General features: G+C 35.1%; 1 protein-coding gene across 9 annotated transcripts in view; it reads right to left on the bottom strand.

Moving 5' to 3' along the window:
- Positions 1–18,843: 18,843 nt before the first annotated feature.
- The window catches only part of LOC107878578 (light-mediated development protein DET1), a 53,660-nt gene continuing 49,635 nt past the window's right edge, over positions 18,844–22,868 (bottom strand). For 7 of the 9 annotated variants that reach the window (XM_047406700.1, XM_047406706.1, XM_047406697.1 and 4 more), the window contains 2 exons: positions 19,365–19,464; positions 18,844–19,241 (listed from right to left, as the gene is read on the bottom strand). In XM_047406700.1, coding sequence (XP_047262656.1) covers positions 19,102–19,241; positions 19,365–19,464 — 240 coding nt within the window. In that variant the 3' untranslated portion in view covers positions 18,844–19,101. Of the gene's footprint in view, positions 19,242–19,364; positions 19,465–22,868 lie in introns of those variants that run through there. The other 2 variants (XM_047406707.1, XM_047406711.1) reach the window with 2 other exon arrangements.

Genomic DNA, 22,868 nt, shown 5'->3' with positions numbered 1-22,868 from the left:
CGCTAGATATATTGGACCTTTTAAGATCCTTCGCATAGTTGTAGATGTGGAATATGAGGTAGCCTTACTCCCATACCCAATATTTTGTTGTTGTTTGATTTTGTATGTTTCTATATTGCAGCGATATATTCATGATAAGTCTCATGTGCTTTAATGGCATATAGTTCAGTTAGATGAGTAGTTGACCTTCGTGGAGGAGCCTATTTTCATATTAGCCAAGAATGTCAGGCAGTTGCACTCTAGAGAGATTCCAGTAGTTAAGGTTCTGTGGAGGAACCACCCAATAGAGGAGTCTACTTGGGAGATTGAGAGTGATATATGGGCCCAATATCTGCCTGTTCACGGCTTTAGGTATATCCTAACCCTTTACTTTCACAAATGAAAGTTCTTTTAGAAGTAGATATATCTTAACCCTTTACTTCTGTAGACGAAAGTTCTTTTAGTAGTGGATCTTGTATTGACCATTCTGGTTATTTTTTACATTTTATCTCAGTTTCACCATATAGATATTTCCTATAGCTGCCCAAGTCATTTATGACTTGCTGAAGCTGATAGTTCAATTTCCAAGTAGTTCATTTGATTTTTAGAGCCAATTTTCTATTTTGAAGTCTTTGCTGGTAAAAATTGGCTACCAGATGAAAACTTTAATCAAACAACCTCATATGCTAAATTTGATAGTCCAAACAACTCTAAAACATCGATTTTAGTCTAGATGGACCTTTGGTTTGGGTCCTAAGTCTTCTAGACTCATTTTGGGCTATTGGACGGAAGTTAAGAAAAAAAGGCACTTGGATGTGGGACCCATTTTACATTGAAATGAACTATATGGAAATTTTGACTATGCCACTGAGTCCAAAATATTGAATTTGATAAGTTACTATAGTTTGTTTGCATATAGGTGAGTTTGGATGAGTCCCGCGAGGTTGGTGGAGACTTGGAAAAATTATAAGTCTTAAGTTGTGCGTTTGCTTAATTAAACGGCCAACCAATTGTTTAAGTGACCTCACCCGCTCATCTGAGGCTGCTTAAGCGATGAATTTTCCAATAAAGCTATGGACGCTTAAGAGGCTGAAGATCGCTTAAGCTAATTATGCAGATATAGCTAGTGTTGTGAATGCGACACTTGGCTGCTTAAGCGGTGACTGCTTAAGTGGCCCTGTGTCCACTTTAGAGACACCTGGTACCATTCGTTGACCTAATTAGCCCATTTTCTCCTATATTTTCCACCCATTTTCAAGAGAGTAGAAACCTAAAAGGTGTGCAAACCTGGGAGAACCATTAGTGGGAGATTCCGGGGTGATTGTGAGCTTAAATTACTAGTTTTTTCTTTGAATTCTTGGTAAGTTTTCATTAATTTCATGACTAAATCCTTTATAACTTACCAAAATTCCTAAAATATTGGTGGGTTGATTTTAGCACCATTTAAGCTCAAAATTTACCCATTCTTGAGGGTAAAGGTTCCTTGAGCATAGAGGGACGCATTAATCGTTTTTAAAGTGCAATTTCACAAGTGGTGATATGGGATCTATTATGAAAACAAGAGAATATGATGAAAACTACACTAAGGAAATTAAAAAAACAAATATCAAAAAGGAAGATAGATAACTTGACATAAAAGATTACAAGCAATAAGAACCAAAACGTGTATCAAATGCTAAGACGCCTAAGAATCGTAATAACAAACACCAAGCTCTTATGTGAACCCAAGTGGGAAATCCAATAAATTCACCTCAATAACCCTCATTTCTAAGATAAAGTTCAATACAAGTGAATCTGCACTTGCCTTAGTTACACTCTCACAAGAGAGAAAAGTCTTTCAATGTTCATTCCATATCAATAATCAACTAAAAGAAAATGACCTAATAAGAGACTATTTATAGTCTAGTACAAAATGAAAAAGACCAAAACACCCTTAATGAGAGGGGCGGCCTTGGAGTGTTTGGAGTGTTAAAACTCTTCTTCACACTTCAAAATGTTCAATCCCTAAAACACCCTTAATGAAGGGGAGACCTTGGAGCGTTAAGGCTCTAATGAAGGGGTGATTCTTTAATGCTTCAAAACCGTGGGTGGTTCATTCTTCAACACTTGTATTCTCTGGTAGACATCAAAGGTAATCCCCCAAACAACCTTCCACACATGGAATTGCTTTATGGTGTGCACAAAGCGGGGAAAAGAAGGTTACGACAGTGATTCGAGGCTACTAACCCTCATCTAATCAACTCGAGACTCTAAAGGTAAGAGTTGTATTGAGGTTATAGACAAGGGACAGCAAGGTGATACCCTGAGACTCACAAGGTGAAGAGTGAGATTTATCAACCCATCCACAAGATGGTTGATAAGACATAGCTTGTCAACTTTGCATACAGAGCAGTGGATTAGGTGAATTAAACACGAGAATCCTACAGAGTTGATAAGAGAGGGGAACACAGTCTTAGTCTTTGTCTCATCTTGTTTAAAAATGCAAGCATTCAAGTTTAGCTATATATTACTACTGATTTTTCAATCCCCCTATTTACTTTTTCGTATTGCTCATGGATTTTGTCAAGTTTGAGATATTGTTCAACATATTCCCTATGGGTTAGACCCCAACCTTGCTTGGTTTACTACACTTGACAACGGTTGCAACATATTTCTTTGGAGGTTAGTTTTTGGGCAACATCAGGCCTTCACCTACTGACAACATAAGCAATGAACTACAAAGTATGCCACATTTCTCTTCATGCCACTCAACCAATAATGTTGCCTCAAATCTCTATCCATCCAAGTTTTACTAGGGTGAATAGAATATCTAGTGTTATGGGCCTCACACAAAGTCAACTGAATCAAGTCTCTAACCCTCAGAACACAAATACATCTATCAAATCTCAGAACACCCTCAGAATCTATAGTATCCCTCTTGGACTCACCCCGCAACACTTGATCCCAAATAATACCAAGTCTCAAATCCTCAAACTGGTGACCCAAATCTGATCAAATAAAGTAAACCTCGCCTCAACACTAGCAAAAATACTCCTAGGGTCAAAAATGTCGAGCCGCACTATCAGGTTGTCCAAGGACTAGAATTCCTACGCCATCGAACTCTGAGAAACTAAGAAGAAGCCAAGCTACCCATACTACCGCCTTTTGGATCAAGGCATCAGCTACCACGTTCCCCTTGCTTGAATGATACAAAATAGATATGTCATTATTCTTAAGCAACTCCATCCATTAATGCTTTCTAGAATTTGGCTCTCTTTGGGTCATAAGATACTGAAGGCTAGGATGATCAGTGTAGATCTCATGATTCACACTATAAAGCTAATGCCTCTAAATCATAAGCGCAAAAACTATCGCCACAAACTCTAAATCATGAGTAAAACCTCAACGCATAAGCAATTACTCAACCCTACTGCATCAACACACAACCCAAACCAACACAGGAAGCATTACAAAGTATGGTAAATCCCTTACCCTAAATAGAAAGAGCCAATATGGGAGCTGAAGTGAGAAACCTCTTGAGCTTTTGAAAGCTCAACTCACACCCCTTAAACCACTGGAAAGAAACCTCCTTCGAGTCAATCTCTTTATCGGCACTGCAATATTAGCAAAACTCTAAATGAACTTTCTATAAAACAATAAAGCTACAAACATCAAACAAAGATATAGGGTTGACCCAATCAAGAATAGCCTCAATTTTTGCTGGATCCACCATAACCCCATCTTTGGACACCACATGTCTTAGGAATGTCACTGGCTCAATCCAGAATTCACACCTAGAGAATTTGGCCAAATGCCTATGATCTTTCAAAGTCTAGAGAACAATTCTTAAATGTTTGTATATGCTCCTCTATACTCCTTAAACACACAAGGATATAATTTATGAACACATTCATGAAGAAATCCGAGTAACGCTTGAACACATGTTTCATTAAATTGATAAACATAATTAAGGCATTGGTCAATCCAAAAGACATCATCAAAAACTTATAGTACCTATAACGAGTCCTGAAGGTCGTATTTGGGATGTCCTCATCTTGCATCCTCAACTAATGGTAACCGAAGCTCAAGTCAATCTTAGAGAAAGCTAATGCTCTCTGAAGCTGGTCAAAAAAATCATCAATGCGAGGCATAGGGTACTATTCTTCACCATCACCTTATTAAGCTCCATATAGTCAATACACATATGTAAGGAACCATCCTTCTTCTTCACAAAGAGGATAGGATCAGCCCAAGGTGATAGACTCAAAATAATGAAGACTTTACCCAGAAGATCCTGAATCTGAGAGTTTAGATCCTTAAGGTTGGAAAGATCCATATGGTAAGGTGCCACAGAAATAGGTCGGGTGTCTGTGTTAAGATCAATAACGAACTAAATATCTTACTCAAGAGGAAGACCAGGTAGATCGGTAGGGAAAACATTAAAAAAACTCATAAACTATAGAAATTTAGTCAAGCGAGGGACTCTCAACTATAACATCATAAATATAAGTGGGATAAGACTTACAACCCCTAGAAATAAGCTTTATATCCTGAATATAAGAAATAATCCCTATTGACGTATAGAAAATAGATCCCTACCACACAATCGGGGTTATGCTTGGCATGGATAAGGTAATGGTCTTGGCAAAACAATCCAAGACAACATAATAGGGGATAACCAGTCCATGCAAAAAAGCACATCAAAATCTATCATATCTTACATAATAAGATCTGTCTGAGTATTAAACTCTTAAACAGTCACAACACATGATATATAAACCCGATTCACTACTAACGAGTCACCCACGAAAGTAGACACATATAATGGCATAGATAGAGGATCCCAAGATAACTCTAACTGTGGGGCATAATAAGTAGATGTATAAGAATACATGGATTTCAAATCAAATATCCAAATTATGACATACTAAAATTGTACTTAAAATAATGACATTTGAAAACTCTACCTTAGGTCTAGCAAGTACGATATAAACTGAACACACCCATCACCTGGCTGGGCTCTTGATTGATCTTTTGTCCTACCTGATTGAGGACCTTCACGAGCATCTTTAGGACCATCCCGATGACCATTCATACCACCTTTAGCTGGGGGGAACTACCCTAATCGGTGGAATACTCTAAGATGAAGGAACTATCTCTACACGACTAGGGCACTCTCTCGAGAAATAGTCAAAGTACCCATTGCTATAACATGACCTAGACGTTGTGCTAAAATTCGATGATCCAACTGACCCAGAATAACCACCACGGCTAGAATACACAGAAAATGAACCCTCGAGGTCGACCACTACTTTAGCTAGGATGTTCACTTTAACTAGACTGCCTCCATCGATGATCTGAAGAGCAACATAATTGGGCCAGCCTGCTAGACTGGCCCTAATACTGATAAGGCTAATGCAGAGGGTACCTGCCCTTAGAACTACTACCTCTGAACCATCATGAGCCAATATGGCTCCTACTAAAACTACCCTAATATTACGACATATTATTATTTTCCCCTTGGGACTCATGATGCATCTCCTCTATAACTTGAGTGTGATCAAAAACTTCTATAAAAACTTTACCAATAGCAATCAAACTCTAAGTAGACATACAGAGGGGGAGTCTCAGTCCTTGAATAAAGCACTGATCCCTCTCATACTTGTAGTCGGAATAGATGTGGAATGTCTAGCCAACTTATGAAATCGAGCCTCATACTTCAAAATAGTCATGGATCCCTGCTCCAACCCTTAAGAACTGATCCTTAAAATGATCTTTAAGACTGTGAGGTATATCCTTCTCCCAGAAGACCTCAGAGACCTGATTTTGTGTCATAAGAGAAGAGCTTTTTGGCATGGTATCTAGATAACCACTCCACCAGTGTCGAGCTGTCAAATCCAACTTAAAGGTCATGTAGCCTACACCATAAGTCTTAATAAGGCCCAAATTATGAAGCCAGTCCTCACAAGCAACCAAAAACGTATAAGCATCCTCGCCTAATGCAAAAGAAAACCTAGAAAAAGCCAACCTAACCTAGGAAAAGCCAACCTCAAGAATCCATCCAGCATAATCTACTCCTTAACGGACATGGCATGTTAGGAAATAATTGGTTGAGCAACCGCTAGTAAAAGAGGGAAAACTCTAGGACCCGCAGATATAAGTTGTGTCCCCGCCTCAGTACCACTTTGATCTGCAGACTGTACATCATCAGATAGTGCACCACCAACCAATCCCAAGAGTGGAACCAATGCATCCCTGAGCAGTAAAAAAGAAATAAACCCTGGTGGAGCCTAGGCTAGTCCCTGGACCACCACTAGCTTGGGTGGAGAAATCAATAGCTCGAGAGCAGAAATAGGGTTAGGTTAAAACCCCCTATTTGGTTCCCTATCTTGGGCTACATATCTAGGTTATACTCAACCCCTAAGTCATCCGCAAACTGTGATAAGGTCCCTAGTCGTGGACTCAAGGTCATCGTCTCATGTAACTATAGTACTCTTTCTATCCATCTACGAAAGAATAAAACTAAATAAATCTTTATAAAACAGCACGGACTCTTAGAGTGAAATAAGTGAAGGTCTCCTGAGAATGTCCTATAACATCCCAAAGATAAGAAACGAGCATAATTATTTTGATCCGTGGAACTCTACTAAACACTTGCTCTTGTACCAACAATACTGGTAAACCTAGCACTCAGATACTAATTTATCACGACCCAATTTTCCAGTCATAATAGCACCTACTTAATCCCACTAGTTAGTAAGACAAATTGTAGCCAGGAACTAAAAGCAATAGGCTCATTTGCTAAGGATGGTATAATAGACAGAAAATTTGCAAGTAAAGGGTTACAGCAATAAATCAAATAAATAATAAAAATAATAGTACTAATACAGAGGGTAAATAAGATAAACATAAAATCCCACGACCTAGTAATGACTGTACAAGAGCCCCTAACAAAAGAAATATGAGTACTGTAATAGTCAAATACAAATTAATCTATATTAATGAAAGACTATACATAAATAGAATAAGGAAAAAGTGCAACTCTGAATCTGAGAGCTCAACTATCTCTGAATTGAAATTTGCATGATCGCGACATCAACGGCAGCCACTAGTGCTCAGATCTGCACCAAAAAGGTACAGAAGTATAGTATGAATACCAAAGTCATGAGTACTCAGTAGTCATCATTGACCGACTAAGTTAAATCATAACATAAGTAAAATAAACATGCAAAATAAAGAAGCTACGTCAAGGTAAAACGGCAAACCTGGGATAATGCTCCAAACACTATAAATAAATAATCAAAATAGACATAATATGAAATAAATCATAACTAATACCACATATTAGCCCTCATAAGCTAGTAAGTGTGGAAAAGAATAACCCAATGCGGGCCTCCATAAGCCTGGAGGGTACAATCAAAGAAAATAAGTAACCGGAATTGTACTAAGTAACCACATCTCAAGCCATAACTAAAAATCCTTCCATAGTATAACCTATTCATATGTAACTCTCAATGTCGGACTCAAATCAAAACTCAATATTGTCATCATTTGTCAAACTTGAATCAAAACTCATATCGTCAATTGTCGGACTTAAATCAAAACTCAAACCAACTCTCAAGTACCAATCTAGAATATAAATATAAATATAAATATCATGAATCCAACCTCTTCAAGCTCCTAAATATTCCATCTAAAGGATATAATACGCCTACAAAGTTTACAAGGAACTAATAATAGTCTTGGTCTAAGGTGGATCGAAGGGGCTCACCCCTAATCCCCAAATCCGTCAGTGTATAAATGTTAATCTCTCACCCAATTGAACCATTTTAAAAAATAATATTCCCTTCATTCTAAACGTTCTAAGGCAAATTTTTTCCCAAACTACGCTAAGGTATCTAATATTACTACTAGATATTAAATAAGACACATTTAGTCCTAAGATAGCAATTCTACCCTAAACATGAGTAATTAAGTCATTTATGTCAAATTTACGATTACTTAATAAGCTAAAAGTCACAAATTATACAAACTACACCCCCAAGACCTAATTTCCATCCCATATCTAGCACATTATCATATTTATACTATAATTAAGCTCAATCTAAAAGAAGGGTAAATCTAGACTACTTGGACAGCAAAGAAAGCTCGATGAAACCTGCTAAAATGATATTTTTTTCTTTCGAGAAGATTCCACATGATAACACGCTATCAAAATTATAATCTACTCATCAAAATTAGAATAATGGTACCCATATTGAATTTTTATTCTTCGGATTCAAAATTATGTAAAATTCCCATTGGAGACTGCTTGCAAAATCACACTTTCAAAATCATCAACACATCCCTCTATACTTAAGGAACTTTTACCTTAAAGAATGGGTAAATTTTGAGCTCAAATGGTGCTAAAATCGACCTACCAATATTTTAGAGATTTTGAAAAATAATAAAGGATTTAATTATGAAATTAATAAAAACTTACCAAGAATTGGGAGAGAAAACAAGTAATTTAAGCTTATAGACACCCCAGAATCACCAACTAATGGTTCTCCCAAGTATTCACACTTTTTAAGGTTCTACACTCTTGAAGATGGATGAAAAATAGGAGAGAAAATGGGCTAATTGGGGCATTTAACGGTACAAGTTATCGCTTAAGCGGACAGTAGGTCGCTTAAGCGGCCATCGCTTAAGCGGCAAAGTGTTGCTTTTGCGATACTAGATACATTTGCACAAGATGCTTAAGAGACCTTTGGTCACTTAAGCGACAAAGGCACTGTGTAAGTGGCCTAAGCTGAGTAGTCCAGGACGCTTAAGCGATAGGCTAGCCGCTTAACCGACCTTCGTTGAAGTGACCCAACGGGTGCTTAAGCAAATGCACCAGATGAAGACTTGAAATTTTTTCAAGTCTCCTCCAACCTCTGGGGTTCATCCAAAATCCTGTAAATGTAAATGAATTATGTTACCCTATCAAATTTGACTTTACAGACTTAACGGAATAGTCAAATTTTTCAGCCGAGGTCGTTTCAATGTAAAGTGGGTCCCACACCTAAGTGCTATTTTTTTAACTTTCAGCCAATAGCGCAGACTGAGTTAGAAAGCCTTAGAACCCAAACCAGAGGTCCACCCTGCCAAAAATTGATATTCTAGAGTTGTTGGAATTGTCAGAATTAGAATACGAGGTCGTTTGACTGTTTTTATCTGGTAGCCAATTCTTACTAGTGAAGACTTCAAACAGAGAATTGACTCTAAAAAATAAAGAGCTATTCAATAACTGAACTGTCATCTCCAGCAAGTTATAAATGACTTCGAGCAGTTATAGGAAAGCTCTAAATAGCGAAACTGAGAAAAAATATAGAAAATGACCTGGAGGGTCATTACAGGAGCATAATAAAGGAATCGGCCATGTAATGAAAATAACTATGGTACATATGATGAATGAGAGCATTGAAAGAAAGAGCTTATGGGTTGATCTCAATCATTGATAACACTATGCAGAGGCCTTGGGTAGTTATGGGTGATTCTAACAATGTGTTGAATATGGAGGAAAGAGCGGGGAGTAGAGTTATGTTTGCTGAAATAAGGGATTTTAAACAGTGTGAAGACCAGCCACGATCTTAAATCCTCAGGGTCCTATGTCACATGGACTAACAAACAACAAGAGAGGCAAGGGTTTTAGCAAAACAGATAGTGTTAGTCAATCATAAATGGCACACTGATCTACCAGCTAATGAAGGAAGGTTTCTAAATGAAGGGCTCTCAGATCATTGTCCAGCAATTGTAAAATGGAAGGAGGGAGCATATACCAAAGAAAATGGTTTAAATAATACAGCAAGTGAGGACTAGCACTATATTTTTCCAAGACAGGGTTAAAAATAATTGGAAGGAACCTAGGACAGGCAAAATGATGTTCTAGGTGGTTGGTAAATTACATAGACTAAAGGGTGTATCGATCAAACCAAATAAAGAGAGAATTCATGAAGTGGAGAAGCAGACTGATATAGAAAAAGATATATAAATGAAATGTCTAAACTAAATTAAAATTGAATCCTAAGAATAGTGTCCTAATTGAGGAAGAAGCTGTTGCAACACTTGAATACAAGAAATGGAGGATCGATTTTACAAAGCTCCTCTAACAAAAGTATAAACTATAGTGGTTAAAAGAGAGAGATTTGAACACATAGTTTTTTCACATCCAGCTAAAGGCGAGGACAAACTGGTTAAAGGAGGGAGATTTGAACGCAAAGTTTTTTCACACCCAGCTAAAGGCAGGGAGAAATAGAAACATGATTTTCTCTATACAGGACAAAGATGGAGTTCATAGACAAGGGATAGAATGTATAATTGAGGCTTCATTGAGTACTACTCAGCACTACTTGGTACTATTGTAGAGAATAAAGTGCATGTTGATAGTAATCTGGTGAGACCTAGACTACTGGTGACTGAAATGCAAGAAGAAGAGTTGAAAGCTGACTTTAATGCTAATGAGGTTAAACAAGCCATGTAGGCTATGGTCGGTGATAAAGCACCTGGACCTCATGGATATGGAAATCAACTTTTCAAAAATACATGGAGTACTACAAGAGAAGAGGTCACAATCGGGGTCTTGGATTTCTTCAGCACAGGTGAATTGCTAAGGGGTATAAACTCCACCATTATTACCTTAATTCCAAAGTGAGCACATGCTGAATCGATAGGATAATATATACATATATCATGTTGTAATATCTTGTACAAATTAAATCTGAAATGTTATGTATGAGGATAAAAAAGGTGCTTCTAAGTATTGTGTCTGAAAACTAAAGTGGTTTTGTAGTTGGTAGGTCTATAGTATAAAATATCTTGATCTGTCAGGATTTGGTGAGGCTGTATTATAGGAAAATTACCACAAAAGTTTGCCTTGTTAAGATTGACTTAAAAAGACATATGACTCAGTTAAATAGAATTTTAGGGAGGAGAAGTTGCATGCTTTAAATTTTCCTAGTAAATACATAAGATGGGTTATTATATGTGTTCAGACACCAAGGTATTCAATAGCAATAAATAGAGAGGTGTATGGTGATATACAAAGGAAGAGAGGGACGAGATAGAATGATCCTTTATATCCTCTATTTTTGTGGTGTGCCTAGAATATTTCTCAAGGATTATGAGATGGATTGCTGACAACGAGGGTTTTGAGTTTCATACCAAATGCAAAAGTTTGAAGTTGAATCACCTTTGTTTTACTGATGACATGTTGAACCTCAGCAAAGGTGCACTCAAATCAGTGTTGTTAATGATAAGAGGATTGGAAACATTCTTATTGGCCTCAGAGTTAACCATAAAAGCAGCTAAATCCAATATATTTTCAGCAAAATTGGATGAGCAGGACTTAAATGATTTGTATGAAGTGAATGGATATACACAAGGAAAGCTACCATCAAGTACATGAGGGTGCCTATCTCCTCAAGGAAATTATCTACAGTTGATTGTGTGATGCTTCAAGATAAGATTTATGCAGAATCAAGACTTGGGGATCAAAAATTTATCATATATAGGGATAACACATTTAGTAAATTCTATTCTCAAGCATATACAATTTTACTGGGCTTCAATGTTCTTGCTTCTTAGGATATTGTTGAAATAGGTGATCACTATGAGTAAAAATTATATATGGATAGGGATGGTACATGCTAACAAGCCACCATTAATTGCATAGGGCCTAGTTTGTAGGTCTAAGAAGGAAGGTGGACTAGGGGTGGTGGATTGTGCATCTTAGAATGATGTTGCAATGGAAAAGCACATTTGTAATGTGGCAAATAAAGAAGATAATGTATGGGTCAAATAGGTCAATCATATCTATAAAAAAGAGGTAGAATTGGTGACAATATGATGCACCCTTAGATTCTTTTTGGTATTAGATAAATTTGTGGATTGAAGAAAAGGTTTGGTGCTAGATACATCAATAATGGATGGCTGAAACATCATGGAAAATATACTGTTCATAGTGGCTATGTATGGCCAAATGCCTCAATGGCCTGTGTGGAGAGGGTGTTGTGTAAAGCTAGCATCCCAAAAAAATAGTTTATTTGTTGGCTAGCAATGCACAAGAGGATGATAACAAGAACTGGGCTAAAGAGGTTGGGTTTATGTGATATAGACAGATGTGCACTCTGTGGCAATGGCTTAAGACAATCAGTCACTTATCATGTTCCTTCTCATAAGGTTATGTTACACAGATATGCCAAGAGTTATAGATCAGACTATAGAACTGGTCATTACACGGCTGGTTGACCAGAATTGCCAGAAAGGTTCCATAAAAGATGAGTAGAGCACTTGTTTGGACAGCAACTGCAGGACTAATATATCACATTTGGTATGCAAAACATAAAACAGTGTGAAATCATACAGTACCATATCCAAAGACTACATGCACAAAGATACAAATGGAATGCAAGGTGAAAATAGGTAATAAAATAGATAGAGGTTACTGTAGAAAAGATAGAAGATGGATTGAGAGAATTGTATAGCAGATAGGGTAGTAGATTGAGGTTATAGTAGTTCTTTTTTCGCTTTTTTTTTATGTTACTGAGCGATGATGCTGTTTTTTTTTTGTTAAAGGCATGATGTTGTTATGTAGAGATAAATGATGTATTTGAGTTTTTTTTTCAATATTGGTTTTAACCAAAAAAAAAAAAGAGATTAAAGGTTAAAATTACCCCACTACTTTCATAAATTGGCTAAGTTTGTCCCTGGTTAAACTATGGGGTCAAATATTCCCTTACTGTTACCAAAGTATGCAAATATATCCCTTTTTTAAACGATTTTCCACATAGACTAACGATTCGGTGAGGTTAGGGGTGTGCAAAAACCGCATCGACCGATAAACCGAACTGATAAAAATGTATTTGAGTTATTGGTATTGGGTTATTGGATTAGCGATTTTTTATTGGTTTTATAAAAAAAAAAAAAAAATTGGATAAACGGCTCAATTTCGGTTTTAGCTTATTGAGTTATCAGTTAAACCGATAACCCACTAAGGATACACTAAGTTACTGTTTTACCCCTATTTGTGTTATATATATAAATATTTATATTACTTTATATGTATACTTATTCACAATTCAGAGATTAGAAAAACAAAGGCACAATACAAAGCACAGGAATTGTCGTATTGAAAGCTTAAAGCATTTAGTAGCTTCCAACAATCAGGATTTAGCTTTTTCCAAACTAACATTCAGTTCAAGTTTGAAGATTCTTGTAAACTAAAACGCATTGCGTATGATTTTGGTGGCAACTAAATTTCATTTTTTTATGTTGTTACTATTTCTATTTTATTAGTATTTTCTTATTGGTCAAACCGAAAACCGAACCGTTAAGGACCAAATATCAACAAACTGAAAACCGATAAAAAAATATCTTATTGGTTGGTTATTTGTTTTGCATATTTAAAAATTGAAAACCGATAAACTGAACCAATAATATATAAAACTGAACCGGACCGACCAATGCACACCCCTAGGTGAGCTGGACGCCACATGGCATTCCACCTCAGCGCCAAATATATTTAGCGTCCACCTCACCCAATTGTTAGTTTACTTGGAAAACCGTTAAAAAGAGGGGTATATTTGCATATTTTAGTAACAGCAGAAGCATATTTAACCTCATAGTTTAACCAGGGGCAAACTTAGTCAATTTATGAAAGTAGAGGGGTATTTTGGACCCTTTTCCAAAAAAAAATATATGTTACAACCCCCAATTTTACTTTAGAAATTAAACACTCCCTTAACTTTGAATAATAATCACCCCTCCCCCTTCTTTTCTATTTAATTTTTTAAAATGCCTACTTTACCCTTGTATTTATATCAATATTTGTATCCTTTTTCTTAGAAAAAAAAAAAAGAAACTTCTTTTTAAACATAATTTTTAATTTTTTTCAATCTCTATAACTTATTTTCTATATAAAGCTTAAAAAAATTATTTCCTAGATGAGAAATAAAGTGACAAATACTAATTGAGTATATAAGTCAATGGCATTCAATGAGAAAAATAATAAATTAATTTTATTAAAAATCAAAACTCTAATATCTATTTTATATTAAAATAATAGATAATTACAATTTGATAAATATATTTCAATATAGATAATACAAAAACAATTAATAGTCGAAGGTCTTTCAGAAATAGCATTTCTACCTTCGCCAAGGCAGTGGTAAGGTTTAGTTTACCCTCCACAGACGTAACTTACGAAATTTCACTCCCTTAACTTTGAATAATAATCATCCCTCCCTCTTCTTTTCTATTTAATTTTTTTAAAATGCCTACTTTATCCTTGTATTTATATCAATATTTGTATCCTTTTTCTTTTAAAACAAAAAAAAAACTTCTTTTTAAACACAATTTATAATTTTTTTCAATCTCTATAACTTATTTTGCTATATAAAGCTAAAAAAATTATTTCTTAGATGAGAAAAAAAGTGAGAAATACTAATTGAATATATAAACCAATGGCGTTCAGTCAGAATAATAATAAATTAATTTTATTAAAATCATAACTCTAATATCTATTTATATATTAAAATAATAGATAGTTATAATTTGATAAATATATTTCAATATAGATAATACAAAAATAATTAATAGTCAATGGTCTTTCAGAAATAGCATCTCTACCTCCGCCAAGGCAGTGGTAAGGTTTAATTTACGCTCCATAGACGTAACTTACGAAATTTCACTAGATATGGTGTTTTTGTGGAGGTATATTTATAACAGATCAAATGGTTATTGTTAATGAATACTACTTAATAAATTATAATTTAAAAAATAATTCATTATTCACAACCAAAACTCGTTTATCTCTATATAATTACATTAGAGAATAAGAGAGAATTAAAACATACATCTATATACATAATTACACACATACATGCTTAATACATATAATATAAACAATTTGTATCATAAAAAAATATAGATTTTGTGATTAATTTATAAAAGAACAATTTTAACTAATAATATTAATGAATTTAAATAAAAATGATAAATACCTAAGTAATGAAAAATAAATATACATATAATATAAAAAAAAATCTGTGAATAGAAAATTAAAAATGTTAAAGGTAAAATATGCAATGCATAAGAAAAAGAGGAAAGAATGATTATTGTTCAATATGGTGGGGTGAGGGGGTGTTGTGTGTAGTGGGGGGGGGGGGGGTGTTTAATATTTTAAAGCAAAATTGAGTGTGTAAATGATCTTCACCCTATTATATATAGATCAAAAAAGGAATATATATATATATATATACCTCCAAGCTATCATAAATGGTACACATATACCCTTTATTATACTTTTGATACATATATACCCCTGACGTTAATCTTTTAGATTGTATATATATTTTACCCAAACAGCGGGACACGTAGCTTAATTATGTGTCCTATTTTTTTAATTTATTTTATGAGAAAGGAACATGCTTAATTATGTGTGTGTACCCATTTTTTTAATTTATTTTGTGAGAAAGGAACATAATACCTTCGAACTATCATAAATGGTACGCATATATCATTAATTACGCTTTGAGTATGTATATACCCGTTACTAAAATAGCAGGACACATGGCTTAACCCTATGCATTTACCAATTGTTTATTTATTTTATCTGAAATAAAATTAACTCATCCAATTTAGACCAGAAATTAAAATTCATTAATTCAATTACTCAAATTCCCGTTTTAGATCACATGAAAGAAGAATCCCGAAATTATTGGGGTGAATGAATTCTACCGATGATTTTGTTCACTCGTGGTCGGAGCACAACGCTTGCTAGTGGAATATTTCCACCGAAGTGGTGATAGAAAATGGATAGGTAAAGGGCGACGCTGGTGGAGAAACGAAAGTGATGGCGGAGGAAGTTCGCCGGGATCCTTTTGTTAGGTGATTTAAAATGGGGTCTTAAGTGGTAAACTAAATTAATGGGTTTAATTTCGATCTAAAATAGGTGAATTAATTTTATTTCGGATAAATAAACTAAACATTTGATAAATCCGTAGGATTAAGTCATGTGTTCCGCTGTTTGGATAAAGAGTATACACAAATCAAAAGATCAACGACAAGTATATACGTATCCAAAGTATAACAAATTGTATATACATACCATCTACGATAGTTCGAGGTATATATGTCAGTAAAATAGATAAAAAAAAAAAATAGATAAACGCACACAATTAAGCTACATGCCATTAGGATAAAGGGTATTTACAACCCCAAAAATTAACGATAGGGTATATACATAACCAAAATATAATAAAGGATAGATGCATACCATTTATGATTGTTCCATATATATATATGTCTCTTTTCCATGTATAGATTGGTTCACCTCTCTAAGTGATTATTGGTGCCACCCACGTTTTAATTTACTAGTTTAGGTGTACGCGTCTCATGCGTGTATATCACTTTAATGAGTTCAAACATTACACTAAATAGGATATTTGTTTAAATAATAAATATGAATACAATAATTAAATTCAATATCTTTTGAGTATGTAAAGATGGAGAATTTATTTATTAAACCTAACCTTTACACAAGAAATTCTTCAAGGCAAACCGGCATTCATCTACGATCTATAAATTAAAACAAAACAATACAGTAGTGATCACAAAGTTTCGATTTTGATGAAAATAATTCTCGTCTGAGCGAAAACTTTGATCCTAAAGATGACTTGAATGAAAACAAAGAAGATACATACATTGAATTCTATTATGTTGACAAGAACAATGAAGATACTCGAGAGAGCATCAAATTGACAAAATACTCCATAAAAACATACATAATTCAATGAATATAAATATTAACATGACATACTTACAACAAGGTCAAGATGCATATAAGAAAGCATCAACCTCAACTTCCGTGAGAAAGCAAAAAAGAAAGGAACATACATAAATGTGATATAGACCATAAAAATATTGAGAATTATATTAATTAACTTGAAAAAAAAAAAAGAAGATGCAAATTGAACCCAAATCCCATTTGTCCATGGACGAATTTATCTTTACCACACGTAACAATTCATAGAATAATTTCATAAGGAAAAAAAGAAAGAAAATCGACTTACAAATTCAAGAGGTATATATCTTATTACGTATATTTATCGAAGTATTTTTTTTTTCAATAGAGTCCTATTTTAGGAGTATTTTTCTAGTTGCACAGTAGAAAAAAAATATTAATTAATGTTTAGAAGTCCTATATATTTTAGGAGGTTTAATTAATATAATAAAAATAAAAAAATAATATATATATATATATATATATATGGTAAACTTCTAATTGATTTATAAGAGTAAATATTATTTCCCTAAACCGTTTGTAGTACGTTTCCTGTTTTGTATTTACTAATTTTGGTTATTAAATATGAAGGAAACAAAAATATTTTTAACAAGTATAATATGATAAACTTCTAATTAATTTATAAGCGTAGATATTAATACCCTAAACGTAAAAGGATGTGGATTTGTTTGTAGCACTTTTCCTATTTCATATTTGCTAATTTTTAATTACTAAATATAGAAAAAATAAAAATAATTTTAAAAAGTATAATATCATCACGGGTGTAACATGCTATAACCAATATTTATAGAAGTATTTTTTTTAATAAAATTCTATTTTAGGAGTATTTTTCTAGTTGAACGGTAGAAAGGAAATATTAATTAATGTTTAGTAGTCCCATATAATTTAGGAGGTTTAGCTAATATAATAAAAATAATTAACTAATAAATTGAAGAAAATAGCGAAAAGACAATTTTATCTAAAGAAGTGTCATTTAATGAGAGCAAAAAGTTCAAATCACTTTTTTAATGCTCTTCATTTTTAATATATTATAAATATAGATTATAGATATAGATAGATTATAGATTAATTTTACTCTCCTCCTTTCTTGGGCTTATTTTTCAAAATCTTCGAAAATCACATCGAAATAGATATTTGAAATAGTATAATGTACTATATAGTCTGGATACAATTGATGATAAAATTGATTAGGTTTGTACGCATAATTTCAAAGCCATAATAAGTTTAATGGTGAGAGGATAAGAGTTAAATCAGCCTAATATATATCGTGGATCCACCTATTATTAAGAACGCACCTACCTTAAAATTCCAAATCCACGTCTGATCCCAATCACCGAAACGATATAGCGCCACTAGCAGATGTTCCCTGTACTGGCTTCCAGTTTATTATGAAATAATCCTTTGAAGACCAGAAAAAGTATTAGCAGTTTTCCTCAGAATTTGTCAATTTATTTCCATATCAAGAACTATCCTTCCCTTTGAATTTTCTCGGCTAAAATACTTCTCCAATGCAATTGTATAACACAGATAGTGTTAAACACATATTAACCTAACTTTGAGACGACAGTATAAAATATTTAAAGCCAGCAGTACTCTGCCTGCAGCCCTTTCCACGAATATGTTCTAAGAATACAATGTGGGTAAGGTTACCTTATTGTCATTTAAAAGTTAAACGTACATTATTCCATTTCTTGCCTTAGAATACTTTTATGACAAAGAAACAAGTAACTATTGAAAAATTATTCCTACAACAAATTTTGCACGAATATGGTTACCAGGTCCTTGATCCAAATTCGTCCAAGTGTAATCATACTGCTTTTCTTAATTGAAACCAACAGGAATGGACACAGCATTAGAAATACAACAAATGGCAAACCTAATTATATGTTATCTTCCCATCTTTCTGACTTGAGCATCCCAAGAGACGCAGTTAACGCAGCTGAAACAGGTAAAAGAATTTTGTGTGCAAATAGTTTACAGCATTCATAATAGAACCAAAAAGGAGTCTTCTTCAGTTTTTACAGCATTCATAGAGAACCAAAAATAAGTCATCATCAGTTTTCTACCTCGCAAATAAATATCTGAATTTACGTCAATAAAAAAAGAGAAGTTGAAAGAAACAAAGTACAGAAGAACAAATCCCTACCACACTTGGCAGAGTTTGTTTGATGTTTATAGCAAAGTAAAGGAGGGGAAGAAGAACTTTAGCATCTACGGATCTGTTTTAATCAATTTGCAAGTTTAGGTTGATTTCAATCTAGAAGTCGTTACGAGAAATTTATAAACAAATAGGTAACATATAAAATAGATTTTTTACATTATTGGCGAAAATGGATATTTACAACTGATGCCTGCAGAAACAAGGTTTGTTGAACAGAAAGTGCAAGGGGTAATATTGGGTGGAAGAGGAAGTAACAAATCTTCTTAGTGCGCCCATCCATGCTGCCAGCTTCGGGTCCTAATAATAAGCATAGTGTTGTTGGAATAAATGTACATTAAGAATAAGCAGCACAAGAAAACAAACCAAGTTTTACAACCAGAAGATGAAGCTCGTCAACAATTCTGAACAAAACGTCAGTACCTGGCTTCATTTTGAATTTCAGGATATTAGGTTGTCTTCTAGAAATGAATTTGATTGGATGGTCAGTAGACTGTCTATGGCGGTCAATAGCTGAAATAAGCTGCAATAGAAGGCTCATCAGGAATATAAAGGGCTCATGAGAAAATTCAAACTTGTATTAGAATCAACACTTAGATTGCAATAAGTGAAAAATGCATGCTGGGTGTAGATGAGAGGACTGCATAGATCCAACAAACTGCTGCAAGGATATAGTACGCTCTGAAAATTTGCTCAAGTATCAGAATGATATTAAATGAATTTTCCATAAGAGTCACAACTAGGGCGGGGCGGTAAGCTCTCTATCAACAATAGGAGGCTATTCATAGTAAAAAAAAATTCATAGTAAAAAAAAACTACTGGACAATATGGATTCCAACTGAACTTCAACTTCTACTTGGTCGATTAATTCAAGGGCAATGCTGGAACATAATGTTGGACGGTCTCCATTTCCATAAGGTAATTTAATTCAAACAGGAGCAAACCAGGTGCAATTCAATCCTTATTCCCAGCAATAATTCCCCAAAAAGCAAAACCTCAAGATTGCACATGGACGACTAACTGTAATCTAACCAGAATGATTCTCAGTATTGTCAGTATTGTTGCATTAACAAAACTACAGTTGGATCTGAAATTTGCAAATAGAGAAACATTTTTTTTTGAAAGTGGTAACCAATAGAGAAAAACTTTCTCCTATCAACTTTCTCAAGAATTACTAAATATTATCCATTGTTGCAGAAATAAGCCTAGATGATTCGGCTTATTGTTAGATAAGGTGAAATGTTCATCTGCAATGGATAACTCTCTTAACCCAGATTAGGTTTATCAAATGGGCACGTTGAGCCCAATTTTTGGTGAGTTAGAACATATTGCATCAATGAATGATCAATGACCCAACAAACTAATGTTCTACTAGAGTCAATAAGGGCTCAGTTATCATGGGACATAACCTAATGTGATCAAGTCAAAAACCTTTCACCAGCTGTTTGTCTCTTTCACAGTTTGTTTGGACACCACCTAAATCGAAAACAACTTTCATTTGTGGTATGGGAAAAAATCATGTGAAGTTTATATAATGATACTATTCATGAGAAGGAAAAGGACCAAAAATGCCCATCAACTATTCAAAACAAAATAACTTTGCCCTCCATTTGAATTTGACCCTAGATATGCCCTTATCGTTGTGGAATGGCTCAGATTTGGCCTACAACTATGGGAAACAGAACAAATTTGCCCTCTGTTTGCATCAGTGTTATCAAAAGCAAGAAGCGCAAAGACACATTAAGGTCTATTAGGGCTTAAAGCGCACAAATAAAAGTGTGGGCTTCTATAAAAAAGATACAACGGGAGAAAAAATACAAAATGTTTAATTGAAAACTAATAATTATAAGTTTAATTAAAAACAATAACAATAATGTGAAATATCAATTGTTTAGTGTTGCCTCTTCAGAAGAGACTCATTGGCAATGAAAAGTATTGTAATGACCCTCCAGGTTATTTTCCACGTTTTCGTGCTTTTTGCATTTAGAACTTTCCTATAGTTTCCCTAGGTCATTTAAGGCTTGCTGGAATAGACAATTCGATTACTGGGCAGTTCGTTTGGTTTCTAGAGTCATTTTTCTATTTTGAAGCTTCTAAAGTTAAGGATTGGTCTCAGGCCAAAATCTCAGGTAAACAGCCTCGAATACCGTTTCTGACAATCTCGTCAGCTCCGGAATACCGATTTTAGGCTAGGGGGACCGAACGGTCTTTTGGGTGTGGGACCCTCTTTTTATCAAAACGACCTCGTATGAGAATTGTGCTAACGGTGGACTAACAGATCATCTCCAAGGCCTGAGTGCCTAGGTTGCAGTGGTAAGAGCCGCTGCTGATGGAGTTCCAACAACCAGAGTCTTCGATAAGAAAGAGGCAACAACGTGTAACTACTTGGGCATTGAGTCTTCCGCTCCTTGAGGAAGTATGGGAGAGGATCGATGTTGAGCAGAGGTGGGGTTAAAGCAGCCAACAACGCATCCCTCTTTACTTGGTATAGTAGGGCTTGAAAGGCTTCGACAGTTTGTTTTCCTTTCCTATCCAGTATTTTCAATCAAAGCCGAAATAGGAAAAGCCGCAGCACCACTAGGCCTGGTCGTCGGTTGAACGTCAGTAGGGTTCGATATTCATTCCTTATAACGTCAGTAGGGTTCGATATTCATTCCTTACTCAAGTAAGAAGGTGGCAGTCTCAATCTAGCAGCGTGGTCCAGAAAAATTGCGGATCCATGGGATTTTTGTTTTGATTACAAGAAGTGCTTCTTTGCTCGCTTGCAGCGCCTCGACTCGAGTTTCCGCTGTAGGATTGGGTGAGGTGACGAGAACTGAAGCCAAGGTTCCTTGCTACGCTCCATAGATGTTCGTACGATTCTAGTAGATTTTGGGTGTGTTTGAATTCAGCCTCTCGTTAGGTCTTTAAGTCTTCACTGAAGGATTGTCCACCTACTCAAGCCTCTCTACCATACCCTTAGAAAGTGACAACGGATGACTTCGATAGAGCCGTTGAGTTCAGAATGTCGAATTTGGTAGGGTAGCATAGCTCATTTACGTGCATTGGATTCTGAACCGATCCTGAGCACCTCTCTACCATAACCTTAGAAAGTGACAATGGATGACTTCGATAGAGCCGTTGAGTTCAGAATGTCGAATTTGGTAGGGTAGCATAGCTCATTTGCATGCATTGGATTCCGAACCGATCCTGAGCGCCCGATCAGAGTCCGTTGGGACTAGTTAAATTTGGTTGGCGCCAAATTATTTGGTGCAGTGCTTTAGCGGCCAAGAGACCACATCAGCAGTAGCCACTTTAGCAGCATGGCATTGTTTTAGGGACAGCCGGCAGCCGCTTAAGCAACTCTGGACCGTTTTAACGGAGCTTGGTCAGCCGAGGCTAGGTTGCTTTAGCACAGACCACTTTAGCGGTTATTTAGCTACTAAAGCAACCATCGCTGGTACATATATAAACTTGTCTTTCTTCAAATTTCAGCAAATATCTTAAGTGTATATCACCATTATAGACCATTAAAAGCTCTGAAACTTTAACGGATGGAGTGTTTGGAGCTGGGATTAGCTTGGGGGTTGGTTCTTGAGCATTTTATCATCGTTATCTTCGTAAGTTCTGCTTAATCTCTAGTTTAATTCCCCGATTTATTTCTTAAATACTCGATTTTGATTGGGGCTGATTTGGGGTTGTATAGGCTCGAGTTTAGCTAAAGTTATGTAGAAAATGATCCTTGAACTAAGAGGGGCACTGTGACGGGTTCAATTTGGAGATTCCGCAAACAGACCCATGTGGGATTTTTAGTCCAATTTCTAACCCGAGCGTTTACATGCAATATTTGTATCAATTTTTTCGTCTTGATGCATATCGTTTTTTTGATGGCATGGTATCACTCGGAGGCTTCTCGAAAGAGAAAAGCTCCAGTATAGAGAATTTGGC

This window comes from Capsicum annuum, chromosome 1 (assembly GCF_002878395.1).
Source record: "Capsicum annuum cultivar UCD-10X-F1 chromosome 1, UCD10Xv1.1, whole genome shotgun sequence".
In the NCBI taxonomy this organism is placed as follows: domain Eukaryota; kingdom Viridiplantae; phylum Streptophyta; class Magnoliopsida; order Solanales; family Solanaceae; genus Capsicum; species Capsicum annuum.
This window is presented reverse-complemented; position numbering and strand designations above follow the sequence as displayed.